The sequence below is a fragment of the Corapipo altera genome, unplaced genomic scaffold, assembly GCF_003945725.1.
Source record: "Corapipo altera isolate COAL_440 unplaced genomic scaffold, ASM394572v1 344, whole genome shotgun sequence".
Classification (NCBI taxonomy): domain Eukaryota; kingdom Metazoa; phylum Chordata; class Aves; order Passeriformes; family Pipridae; genus Corapipo; species Corapipo altera.
This window is the reverse complement of record NW_020885442.1, coordinates 2,586-14,703: the sequence shown is the minus strand read 5'-3', so window position 1 is coordinate 14,703 and position 12,118 is coordinate 2,586. Positions and strand designations below refer to the sequence as shown.

At 54.1% G+C, this 12,118-nt stretch overlaps 2 protein-coding genes across 2 annotated transcripts in view; both read left to right on the top strand.

The window, feature by feature from the left end:
- Positions 1–49: 49 nt before the first annotated feature.
- LOC113940512 (hydrocephalus-inducing protein-like) overlaps positions 50–12,118 on the top strand; it is a 14,653-nt gene continuing 2,584 nt past the window's right edge. Inside the window, exons 1-6 of the mRNA XM_027631663.1 lie at positions 50–268; positions 449–631; positions 873–992; positions 2,258–2,417; positions 2,513–2,685; positions 2,847–3,045. Coding sequence (XP_027487464.1) covers positions 222–268; positions 449–631; positions 873–992; positions 2,258–2,417; positions 2,513–2,608 — 606 coding nt within the window. The 5' untranslated portion in view covers positions 50–221 and the 3' untranslated portion in view covers positions 2,609–2,685; positions 2,847–3,045. The remainder of the gene's footprint in view (positions 269–448; positions 632–872; positions 993–2,257; positions 2,418–2,512; positions 2,686–2,846; positions 3,046–12,118) is intronic.
- The window catches only part of LOC113940511 (hydrocephalus-inducing protein-like), an 8,676-nt gene continuing 1,151 nt past the window's right edge, over positions 4,594–12,118 (top strand). Inside the window, exons 1-12 of the mRNA XM_027631662.1 lie at positions 4,594–4,615; positions 5,351–5,554; positions 6,001–6,142; positions 6,342–6,424; positions 7,456–7,982; positions 8,473–8,628; positions 9,041–9,234; positions 9,415–9,597; positions 9,839–9,958; positions 11,224–11,383; positions 11,479–11,693; positions 11,823–12,021. Coding sequence (XP_027487463.1) covers positions 4,594–4,615; positions 5,351–5,554; positions 6,001–6,142; positions 6,342–6,424; positions 7,456–7,982; positions 8,473–8,628; positions 9,041–9,234; positions 9,415–9,597; positions 9,839–9,958; positions 11,224–11,383; positions 11,479–11,693; positions 11,823–12,021 — 2,205 coding nt within the window. The remainder of the gene's footprint in view (positions 4,616–5,350; positions 5,555–6,000; positions 6,143–6,341; positions 6,425–7,455; positions 7,983–8,472; positions 8,629–9,040; positions 9,235–9,414; positions 9,598–9,838; positions 9,959–11,223; positions 11,384–11,478; positions 11,694–11,822; positions 12,022–12,118) is intronic.

Below are 12,118 nucleotides of genomic sequence, written 5' to 3'. Positions count from 1 at the left end.
AAACCTCCCATTCTGCTTTCCAGGAGGGGCAGGTCTCACCTCTCTCTCCCTTTTCTCTCTCCCCTTATGCCAAGGCCCCAGAGGCAGAGGCACAGGACCACTTGAAGGAGGGGAAAGCCACAAGCAGACACAAGTCTAGGAAGGAAAAGCCAGACTCCCCCCAGAGCCTGAAAAGTCTCCGGCATCACTCCCCAAAAACACCCCGAAGTTCACCTGAACCAATGAAAAGCCGACTAAAGAGGGACTCAACCCTCGAGAGACCTGCCAGGTGAGCTGCAGGGGAGGAGGTGATCCCTGTGCTTCACGCTCATCTTGCCAAACGAGGTCCATCGTCCTCAGCTCCGCAGTGACCCTCTGCCAGTGCCTCCATGGGATGGCGAGTGCACAGCCCTCCTCCTTGTCTCGTTTGCCCCTTAGCAATGTCTGAAGCTTCCCTTTTAACTGCCAGGCTGAGAAGGTTCCGCTGGATCGTTCCTGCCCACGGCGAGGTGGAACTGAAGATCCGCTTCAGCCCCACAGTGCCAGGGCAGTTTGACCAGCTGATGAACTTTGAGATCCTGGGGTCAAAGCGCCTGTACCAGTTACCCTGCAGTGCCACTGCCCTGTACCCCAGCATCAGCCAGAACCCATGGTAAGGCTGGGCCACAGGAGCATCCCACACTGCACCCCCTGACCTCAGAGCCAGGGCTGCCCCTTGTGACCTCCTGGCTGGGGCAGATGGTGCTGCCTGAGTCACCCAGCATCTCTTCCTCTGCTGGGAGCTGGGAGGCTGAACTGGTACCTCAGCCACCGAGAAGGGTGATGGCTTTCTGACTAGATTTCCTACTTGCAGCATCTCAGAGCTCCTCATTCCTCATTATTTCTCTGCCCAGGCTGGTGTTTCCTCACTGGAGGAAGAGCAAGGAGAAGGAGGACATCATCTCCAAGGAATATGTCATGAGCACAAAGCAGTTCCACTTTGGACCGCTGCTTTGTGGCAAGTCAAGAGAGTGGTATGTGCTCCCTGCTCCCAAGTGGGCATCCCTGTGTGCTGCCTGTACCGAGATGTTGGGAGGGGATCTCCAGGGCCTTGTGCTCTCCTGGACACACTTGCAGACCCACTGTCCCAGTGGCACAATGCAGGGCAGTCCCGGGCAGAGACCTGGCAGACACATGGGCTTGAGGGAGCACAGATGTGTGAGCATGAGCAGATAACAGGCAAATGAGCCTTGGAGGAGCTGCTTTGCCAACCTGGTGGGTGCCCTGGTGTCCAGAGCCACCAGAGCTGCTGCTGCCAGCCCGAAGGTGACTTGGGGGCAACCGGTGTCCCCCTCCACATCTCAGCTCCACCCCTTAGGAAATGAAGTTTATGGTGCTTTTTCAAGTGCTTTGAGCTCTACAGGTAGACTAAACGAGCAAGTATTCTCTAGATGGTTTTGTAAACCTTTCATTAATCTCTAATAGTAGTGAGGTTTTGTGATTTGACCTGCCAATATGTGTGTGAGTCAGAGGGGAACCTACAGCAGGAATTACGTTTTCCCGAGATTCCATTGCATCCGCAGTGCTGGAAAAAGTCTGCCTAAAAATATTGTCATTGTAGCTGTTGGCATATTTCTGTTTTTAATGTCACTCTTCTTTTTATTTTTTTAATAATATTTGAAGTTAAGTTCTTGTCTCCATGGGAGCTCTGGAAGGCCAGGCTGATGGATGGTCTGGGATTTTTGTCTGCCTCTTTAGCCCTTTCACTCCAAATTCAGTTGCACACCTCAGGGAAGGGTCATTTGTTATCTTTCCCATTCCCCTTGGGAACTGGTGCTTTTGATTTCTTTCCCTCAGACTTTTGAGCTAACCCAGGGTAGTCTGACGACTTTTCTAAAAGAGATAAGCAAAACTCTTTTGCAAACATCTTTTCCAAAGCCTTTCTCTATCCTCTGCACAGAAGGCACCCCAAGTTAAAAGGGGAAAGAAGCCTTGTGCCTGGTATATTGTTGTTTTTCCAGGCACTTTTGAATTTATATTGTGTGAAACACTCTTGAAATGGCCTGTGCATTGTCACGCTTCTGGGGTGCAGGCACCAGGTATAGGGGCAGGCATCAAAGCCAGGCAAGGATGAGCACACAGACCGTGCCTCGTGTCCCTAACAGGGATCCTTTTTCTTCCCCTGCTTGTTAGACCATGGTCTTCCAGTGCCACCTCCTGCTGCCGGCACACGGTGCTTTCCTCAGTGTGTGGTGAGGGCAACAGTCTCCTCTAAAGCCTTTTCCCCTTCTCTGGGCAGGTACAAGGCACAGAACTGCCCCGACAACAGCGAAAAGTTAACCATCCTCAACAACTCCCCCATGGAGGCAGAGGTCCATTTCTCCTTTGAGAGTGACAGCAAAGGAGAGACATTCCTTTTGGACCCTCCCAGCATGAGGCTGCAGCCCAAAGAGAAGAAGGTAGGAGGTGAGAAGGTAGGGCAGGCACCGCAGAAGTGCCGTTCCTCCTGCTCACAGAGGGCTCTTTGTATTTCTGTTTGTGGGGACGGGTTCAGAAGCTGAGTGTTTGGGCGTACCCGACTTCTGCTGGCCTCCTGGAAGACAGTCTCGTCTGCTGGATCAAGGACAACCCGGAGCCAGTGGTCTTCTGAATGTGCTGCGAAGGGGTGCATGTGAAGCTGGGGGTCAGTCCCCAGGAGCTGCAGTTCAACAAGCTGCTTCTGCACAGGTCAGTCATCCCACGGCTGAGGGCACTCCAAGGCTTGTGACAAAGAGAAGAGGTTTGACTCTGGTTCCAGAGGCTCAGATGGAGCTGCTTCAAGCCACATTCAGTGGCCAGGCTGGTGTGACCACCGAGCACTGACACTGAGTGTCTTCCTGTCTCTGCAGGACTGACACCCAGACCCTGGTCCTGAGAAACGACAGCCCACTGCCCATGGCATGGCATCTCAGTGGGCTGGACGACCTTGGAGATGACTTCTGTGCATCACAAGGCAGGGGCATCGTTGGCCCCCGCACAGACTTTGAAGTGAAACTGGATTTCAAGGCCGAGAAGATTGGCATCACAAATAAGATCATCCGACTGGAGGTGAGAGGGACTTGGGCCTTCCTGGCAGAGCAGGGCAGAGCAAGCAGCCGTGTGCTCTTAGGGATAGAGTCAGGAAGAGCTGCACCTGACAGACACAGGGGTGCTGAAGCCCCAACTTCTGCCTCTGCGCTGGGTTGGCCGGGTGCCCAGGCTCTGCATCCGGAGCCTGTAGCACAGCCACCTTGCTGCTGTGCAGGCTTGAAGGCTGTTGTTTGGTTGTACAGACCAGCATTCGCTCTGGACCCTTTCTGGGAGTTTGTTCCCTGTGGTTTAGAGGCTGCATTTCAGCAAGCATGCGAGGTCATTGAAGAGGAGGGTGTTAATTGTCAATGCCACTTGCTCTGGGACACCTCACATTTCTTGTGGTTGTGTTTACAGCCCTGGGCCTCTCAAGGGTGCTTTAGCAGCACCATTCCCTGCTGTGGGAGTGCAGAATTGGGCTGATAAGGTTTCCTACTGCAGCAGAATCCCCCTCACCAGGGCAGCCTGTGAGATGAAGAGGTTAAGAAAACTGCCAGCCCGCTACCCCTCCGTAACACCGCTGGGGACCACGGCTGCCGGCAGCGCGAGGGAAAACAGACCCCCCCGGGCCGCTGCGCCGGGGCCCGCGGCCGAACGGCCGCCGCCGGCGCATGCGTGGTTGTACCGCTCAGAGCCGGCGCCTGGAACCGCAGCTGTTACCAGTCTGCTGGCACCCAGGGCCGCGGCCGCTGGGGCCGCAGCACGGCTGCCGCTGCCCGCGCGGGCACAGATGGACTCGGCAGCGCCGAAGCCGGACACGGCACCACCCCGCAGGCACCCGCAGCGGGCGGACCAGACACAGCTGCGCAGGCACCCGGGGCCGGGTACACAGGCGCGGTACCGTCCGGAGGAGACCTAGGAAGCTCCTTAAGATGAAATCCAGCCACTGTGGTCATAAAATCGTCTCCCGGGCCATCAGCAGCACATCCATGCCGTAGCTGTCCTTGATCATCTTGGACAAGTGCTGCCGAGTCGCTAGCAGTGCGTCCATTTTGGCGGGGCCGCTTGGCTGCCCCCGACCCCGCTCCGCAACCTCCGCTCCCGCTTCGGCTCCCTTCGGCTCCGCCCGGCCCCTCTTCTTTAGCACTCTAATGTCCTCCCAGGCAAAGCAGCCTTTCTCCCAGTCCGAAAACACAAAAGTAACAAGCGACATAACTTAGCTTCGTCGGTCTAACACCAAAACGCCGTAACAAAGCTTTCCAAGCGATAAACACACGCCTGTCGTTTGCACACATGGTCTGCCCCATGGTGACTTAGAAAAATTCTCAGGAGCTCACCTGCGCCTGACAAGTGCCAAATGCACTCAGGCCTCCCCGGCAACTCGTGCCTTCCAAGTGCAGCAGAAACACTCGTGTGCAGGTGTAGGGAAAATCGGACCCGGGTCCTGCAGCGCACCCCGCTGCTATACAGCTCCTGAGCACCGAGACCCCGCTGCACCTGGCCCTGCAGCTCACCTGCCTCCGGCCGTGATACCCCTACGACCCAGGCAATAGTCGACAGTCTTTTTTCTGTTCGTCTGGTCCTCACATGGGGCACCAACTGTCGCTGGGTATCTGTCGAAGGGGTCCCGGTCCAAGGGGGGAAGAAGACACACAACACACACGAGGATGGTGAGACAAAGGGATGTCTGCCTGCTCAGAGCAGCAGGCAGCCTTTTATTAGGTTTTTCTACTTCTACTTTCACACACATAACATAAACATCTTTCTACAAAAATACTAAGGAATGTGCACCTGCACACAGCTCAAGGCTGTGTCCATGGGAACTATCTGGTTGGCTTCACTGCTCCCATGAAAAACGGCCTAACACTCCACAATACTCCAAAGTCCTCAGACTTCAGTTGTGGGGCTGTGACTTCCCCCCACATTGTGCTGTCCAACTCTCAGGGCCGCTTCCATGGGAATAGGCAGCCACCTCCACCTTTCTCAGGGGAACGGTCTTACTCCCCTCAATGCCTCCAGCTCTTCTGCTTCCAGGGGGCCCAGGGGTTTCATGGGCCTACCATCTCCCCCCACACAGAGAGACAGGCAGTGAGGTACAACTCAGAGAGGAGGAGGAGGAGGTCTATGCCTGCTGCTGGAGGAACCTGTGCCGCATGCAGAGATCCTTGGGGGAAGCTGCAGATGCCCTAAGTTGGCAGAGTGTAGTGCAAGATCCAAGCTGGTCTTAGCTAATGCACTTGGAATGACAGTGGCTGGTGTCCTGAGACATCTGCATTTACTGACCCGCTGTGAGCCCAACGTGTGCGATGGCTGACTCGCTCTTCCTGTTTGTCTCTCCTGGCAGCTGATGACTGCTACAAGGGAGTGGTGTTTGATGGCCTGGAGACCCTCTTTGCGAGCAGCCTGGCATCTTCTCTCCTGTGTGTGCTCAAAGCTGTCAGCTATCGCCCTCATATCCACGTTGTGAACATCTTCCAGGATTCTGAGTTTTGGAAAGGCAGGCGGATAGTTGCAAGACAGAAGAAGGCAGCTAAAAAACAGCAGAAAGGTGAGATATCTCCATCCCTCTCAAATCTTTCTCAAGCCCTCACCCTTAGCTGTGTGTATCTGGGTTTGCAGCAGAGCTTGTAAGAAATCTTTTTATTGATCCTTCTGCCTCAGTGTAGCCAGCACTCAGCTCACAGCTTCTTTACATACAGCAGAGCTGAGGCTGTAAGACTCACCTTAATCTCCATCATTAAAGCTTGGGTGCAAGTGCAAGCTGGCGTGGCTCAGTGACCAGCCCCCAGCCAGCTGTCCACAGCCGTGGTGCACCTGAGCCAGGCCACAGTTTGGGGGGCTGTCTGAATTTTGGAGCAGGGATGTGAGCTCCGCAGTGTCTCCTGGCAGGGTAAGAGGCTGGGTCAGGAAAGAGCTGTGAATCCTCATAGCTGACCCAGAGCCCCAAGCTCTGCTTGCAGTCACTAATGGCTTCTCTTGTGGTCTGTGCTGAAGCACGGGAGGAGGAAGAAGCTGCCCGGAGAAAAGAAAAACGTCTCTGGGATGTGGATGTGGACGAGTACGAAGCCCTCTCTGAGAAGCAGAAAGCTCTGCTTGATTACAAAATAGAGCAAATCAAGCGTGAGCGGAAGGAGAGGTAAGGAAGCCTCCCCTGGGTTACTCCTCAGGGTAGTGTCCCTGGAGGGTTTCTCTGCTCCAAGGACCTTGGTTGAGCTCAGAGGGGTTCAAGAGCAAAGGCCAGAAGCAGCACAAGGATGGCCAGGTCCAGGTCCCCGGTTCCCAAGAGAGGAAGGACCTTCCTCTGTTGAGATGAGAATGTCTTCTCTCCATTTTAGCCATGAGCCCTCTGGCTTAGACATGGCCTGTGGGGAGCTGGGCTCTGGCCTTGCCTTGCCACTGCCCACGGAAGTGTCTCAAAGTGTGTGATGTTGATTCTCATCTTCTTCATCATCCCCCTCCTTCACCAAACCCACAGGATTGTGGTGTGGGCTAGTGTGGGACACAGCTGAGCTGGCTTGCTTTCACCCCAGTCCTGCTCTAGATGAAGTCCTTGCAATGCTGATGTGCCAGGGCTTTCCTTAGGGTGGAGCACCATCCATAAAAGCTTAGGCTGCCCTTCAGCTGCAGCAGCAGGTGAACCCGGGAGAAGCTCTGGCCCAGCAAGGCAGCCCAGCTCAGGAGGACGCACAGGAAGAGGGTGGAGCTGGGAGGGGAAGCTGCTTAAAGCGAGCCTGTGTTTCAGCACTTCTCTCAGCCTAGGCTGATGTTTGTTGCACTGAGAGGAGATGGCCAGGGCTGCTTCAAATCAGTTCCCAGGACAGACAGCACAAGTGTGCCCTGGTCACAGCTGTGTTCCAGCAGGAAACCTGGTGATTCAGAGCCTGATTTGCAGGAGGGGAGTTCCTGCAGCCTTTGCTTTCTGATTGCTATGATTATTCTCATTAATGAGCAGGCTCTGCCCAGGCAGAAGGGGGAAGAAGGAGCCAAGTAAGCATTGGAGGAGGGATAAGTAGGTGTTAGCAATTCATGGGCAGGTTTAAACTGGGAAACCAAGAGAGGGGGGACTTCAGTCATCCCTGCAGAGAGATGGTGGATCAGCCTTTGGCAGCGTGCTGGAGGTGTCCGGGTGAACCGCAGGGGAGAAGCTGCACAGTTGATACCTTCTGATGGCAAAGCTTAGGTTTGGCTGGCCCAGGAGGTCGCCTCTAAGCCTTCCTCACTTGGGATATTCCCAAGCTGTCTGGGTTGAGGAAGGTCCACGGAGATGGTCTAACAGTTCTGCCTGGCCTCAGGGTCGAGGAGTGAAGGGCAGAACCAGCTGGGATTACAGCGAGCCCAGGTTTCTGGTGGTGACTCTCGGGGGTGTTTTCTCTTTGGCTTGCAGAAGGGAGCTGGAGCAGCTGGCTCGAGAGCATAAGGAAAGCAAAAAGGCGTCGTCATGAGCCTCAGAGAAGCAAGATAAGCTGCAGAAGAAGAAGAATGGCCGCTCGGAGAAGTTTAAGGTACCCGTGAGAGAGCAGCAGCGGGAAACCAAAAAACCAGAGGTCCAGACAAAGAGCAGAAAAGCAGCAGCAAAACAACAGCAGCAGGAAACCAAAATCCCAGAGGTCCCGAGTAAGCGGGACAGGATCTTGGACCTGAGGTTTAACATCTATGAGTCTTCACAGAACAGGATCAGAGATATTCTGTCATCCTGGGACAGGGTTCAGGGTATCATGAACCAAGTGCAAGACAAGTCCCAGTCTTCCCCTAAACACAAAGACAAGAAGAAGAGCAGTAAGTCTCTGGAGAAGCCCGAGAAAAATCCTCTGAAAAAACATGGCAGCCACAAGAGTCTTCAGCAGGAAGGGGAAGTTGCAGAAGGCTCAGTCGGAAGCCGGGGTGCCGGAGTGCCCTGCTTGGACTTCCACGTCACGCGTCGTGAAAAGGTGTTTGAGAAGATCCTGAAGAGCAAGAAGCTGCCACCAGCAAAGCAGGTAAAAGCCTGCAGGGCTCAGATGCTGAACTTGCCGTGGTCTGGGGCCCTGGAACAGTGTGTCCCCCAGGTGATAACAACACAGAGCCTTGTCGAGGCACTGATGATGTTCCACAATAGCTCCGCAGTATCTCTGTGGATGGGGAGGTTCTCAGCCTCCCTCAGATGTGTGGAAAGTGGGAGTGCTCTGTGTCCAAGCATTCCATCTGTTTAGAGAGTTTCTCAGTCTGGAAATCATTAAAAATGGTCCCAGGGCAGAGCAGCTCCCAGGCATTGTTCTCTTCAGCTGAGTCGCTTGGGAGAGGTTTCTCTCTTGGTCCCACTGTAGGTCCTGCCTCTGCTCTGGAGCCTGCTCACCCATGGGACATAAAAAAAGTGCTTGTACTCCGTGTAAATCAAAAACTCCACTGCCAAAAGCTCGGGGCCTTTAGGGAAGGAGTGTGAGGATGAAGGTGACAGGAGTATAAACAGGCTTTTCTCTTCTGTTTTAGATCCTGCACTATCTGGGACTGGGACCTCCCATTCCCCCTGGCTCTCTTTTCTCCATGGTTCCCTACCCAGAGGAGGACAGAGTCCCCACAGCAACAGAAGACCTCAGACACTTCATCCTTGTTGAACCTGAGGGTGCTGCTGCAGAAGATGATGTGGTGGGTACTCCTTTTGTGCCTTCAGTGAGGGTGCCAGGGCAGGGAACAGGTTGGATGGAAAAGGGTCACCGTGGAGGGGCAGTGAAGATGTGATGGGGCCCCATGTCTGCAGGCATCCTTTCCACCAGGGATGAGAGAAAAGAGACGGCTCTGCTGGAGACACAGAGCAGTTCTGTAAGACAACAGGAAAAAAATCGCTTAAACCCATCAACCCAAGGGTCCTCGGTGGGGAGAGGGTACTGGGTAAGGAGGGGTGTCTGAGGCAAGACAAAGGCCAATAAGGAAGACCAAGTTCATGGGCAGATAGTAATTATTTATTCTCTCTCCTGTTGACTAACAAACCTCCCATTCTGCTTTCCAGGAGGGGCAGGTCTCACCTCTCTCTCCCTTTTCTCTCTCCCCTTATGCCAAGGCCCCAGAGGCAGAGGCACAGGACCACTTGAAGGAGGGGAAAGCCACAAGCAGACACAAGTCTAGGAAGGAAAAGCCAGACTCCCCCCAGAGCCTGAAAAGTCTCCGGCATCACTCCCCAAAAACACCCCGAAGTTCACCTGAACCAATGAAAAGCCGACTAAAGAGGGACTCAACCCTCGAGAGACCTGCCAGGTGAGCTGCAGGGGAGGAGGTGATCCCTGTGCTTCACGCTCATCTTGCCAAACGAGGTCCGTCGTCCTCAGCTCTGCAGCGACCCTCTGCCAGTGCCTCCATGGGATGGCGAGTGCACAGCCCTCCTCCTTGTCTCGTTTGCCCCTTAGCAATGTCTGAAGCTTCCCTTTTAACTGCCAGGCTGAGAAGGTTCCGCTGGATCGTTCCTGCCCACGGCGAGGTGGAACTGAAGATCCGCTTCAGCACCACAGTGCCAGGGCAGTTTGACCAGATGATGAACTTTGAGATCCTGGGGTCAAAGCGCCTGTACCAGTTGCCCTGCAGTGCCACTGCCCTGTACCCCAGCATCAGCCAGAACCCACGGTAAGGCTGGGTCACAGGAGCATCCCACACTGCACCCCCTGACCTCAGAGCCAGGGCTGCCCCTTGTGACCTCCTGGCTGGGGCAGATGGTGCTGCCTGAGTCACCCAGCATCTCTTCCTCTGCTGGGAGCTGGGAGGCTGAACTGGTACCTCAGCCACCAGGAGGGGTGATGGCTTTCTGACTAGATTTCCTACTTGCAGCATCTCAGAGCTCCTCATTCCTCATTATTTCTCTGCCCAGGCTGGTGTTTCCTCGCTGGAGGAAGAGCAAGGAGAAGGAGGACATCATCTCCAAGGAATATGTCATGAGCACAAAGCAGTTCCACTTTGGACCGCTGCTTTGTGGCAAGTCAAGAGAGTGGTATGTGCTCCCTGCTCCCAAGTGAGCATCCCTGTGTGCTGCCTGTACCGAGATGTTGGGAGGGGATCTCCAGGGCCTTGTGCTCTCCTGGACACACTTGCAGACCCACTGTCCCAGTGGCACAATGCAGGGCAGTCCCGGGCAGAGACCTGGCAGACACATGGGCTTGAGGGAGCACAGATGTGTGAGCATGAGCAGATAACAGGCAAATGAGCCTTGGAGGAGCTGCTTTGCCAACCTGGTGGGTGCCCTGGTGTCCAGAGCCACCAGAGCTGCTGCTGCCAGCCCGAAGGTGACTTGGGGGCAACCGGTGTCCCCCTCCACATCTCAGCTCCACCCCTTAGGAAATGAAGTTTATGGTGCTTTTTCAAGTGCTTTGAGCTCTACAGGTAGATTAAATGAGCAAGTATTCTCTAGATGGTTTTGTAAACCTTTCATTAATCTCTAATAGTAGTGAGGTTTTGTGATTTGACCTGCCAATATGTGTGTGAGTCAGAGGGGAACCTACAGCAGGAATTACGTTTTCCCGAGATTCCATTGCATCCGCAGTGCTGGAAAAAGTCTGCCTAAAAATATTGTCATTGTAGCTGTTGGCATATTTCTGTTTTTAATGTCACTCTTCTTTTTATTTTTTTAATAATATTTGAAGTTAAGTTCTTGTCTCCATGGGAGCTCTGGAAGGCCAGGCTGATGGATGGTCTGGGATTTTTGTCTGCCTCTTTAGCCCTTTCACTCCAAATTCAGTTGCACACCTCAGGGAAGGGTCATTTGTTATCTTTCCCATTCCCCTTGGGAACTGGTGCTTTTGATTTCTTTCCCTCAGACTTTTGAGCTAACCCAGGGTAGTCTGACGACTTTTCTAAAAGAGATAAGCAAAACTCTTTTGCAAACATCTTTTCCAAAGCCTTTCTCTATCCTCTGCACGGAAGGCACCCCAAGTTAAAAGGGGAAAGAAGCCTTGTGCCTGGTATATTGTTGTTTTTCCAGGCACTTTTGAATTTATATTGTGTGAAACACTCTTGAAATGGCCTGTGCATTGTCACGCTTCTGGGGTGCAGGCACCAGGTATAGGGGCAGGCATCAAAGCCAGGCAAGGATGAGCACACAGACCGTGCCTCGTGTCCCTAACAGGGATCCTTTTTCTTCCCCTGTTTGTTAGACCATGGTCTTCCAGTGCCACCTCCTGCTGCCGGCACACGGTGCTTTCCTCAGTGTGTGGTGAGGGCAACAGTCTCCTCTGCAGCCTTTTCCCCTTCTCTGGGCAGGTACAAGGCACAGAACTGCCCCGACAACAGCGAAAAGTTAACCATCCTCAACAACTCCCCCATGGAGGCAGAGGTCCATTTCTCCTTTGAGAGTGACAGCAAAGGAGAGACATTCCTTTTGGACCCTCCCAGCATGAGGCTGCAGCCCAAAGAGAAGAAGGTAGGAGGTGAGAAGGTAGGGCAGGCACCGCAGAAGTGCCGTTCCTCCTGCTCACAGAGGGCTCTTTGTATTTCTGTTTGTGGGGACGGGTTCAGAAGCTGAGTGTTTGGGCGTACCCGACTTCTGCTGGCCTCCTGGAAGACAGTCTCGGATCAAGGATCCTGCTGGATCAAGGACAACCCGGAGCCAGTGGTCTTCTGACTGTGCTGCAGAGGGGTGCAGGTGAAGCTGAGGGTCAGCCCCCAGGAGCTGCAGTTCAACAAGCTGCTTCTGCACAGGTCAGTCATCCCACGGCTGAGGGCACTCCAAGGCTCGTGACAAAGAGAAGAGGTTTGACTCTGGTTCCAGAGGCTCAGATGGAGCTGCTTCAAGCCACATTCAGTGGCCAGGCTGGTGTGACCAGCGAGCACTGACACTGAGTGTCTTCCTGTCTCTGCAGGACTGACACCCAGACCCTGGTCCTGAGAAACGACAGCCCACTGCCCATGGCATGGCATCTCAGTGGGCTGGACGACCTTGGAGATGAGTTTTCTGTGTCACAAGGCAGGAGCATCGTTGGTCCCCACACAGACTTTGAAGTGAAGCTGGATTTCAAGGCCGAGAAGATTGGCATCACAAATAAGATCATCCGACTGGAGGTGAGAGGGACTTGGGCCTTCCTGGCAGAGCAGGGCAGAGCATGCAGTCGTGTGCTACTAGGGATAGAGTCAGGAAGAGCTGCACCTGACAGACACA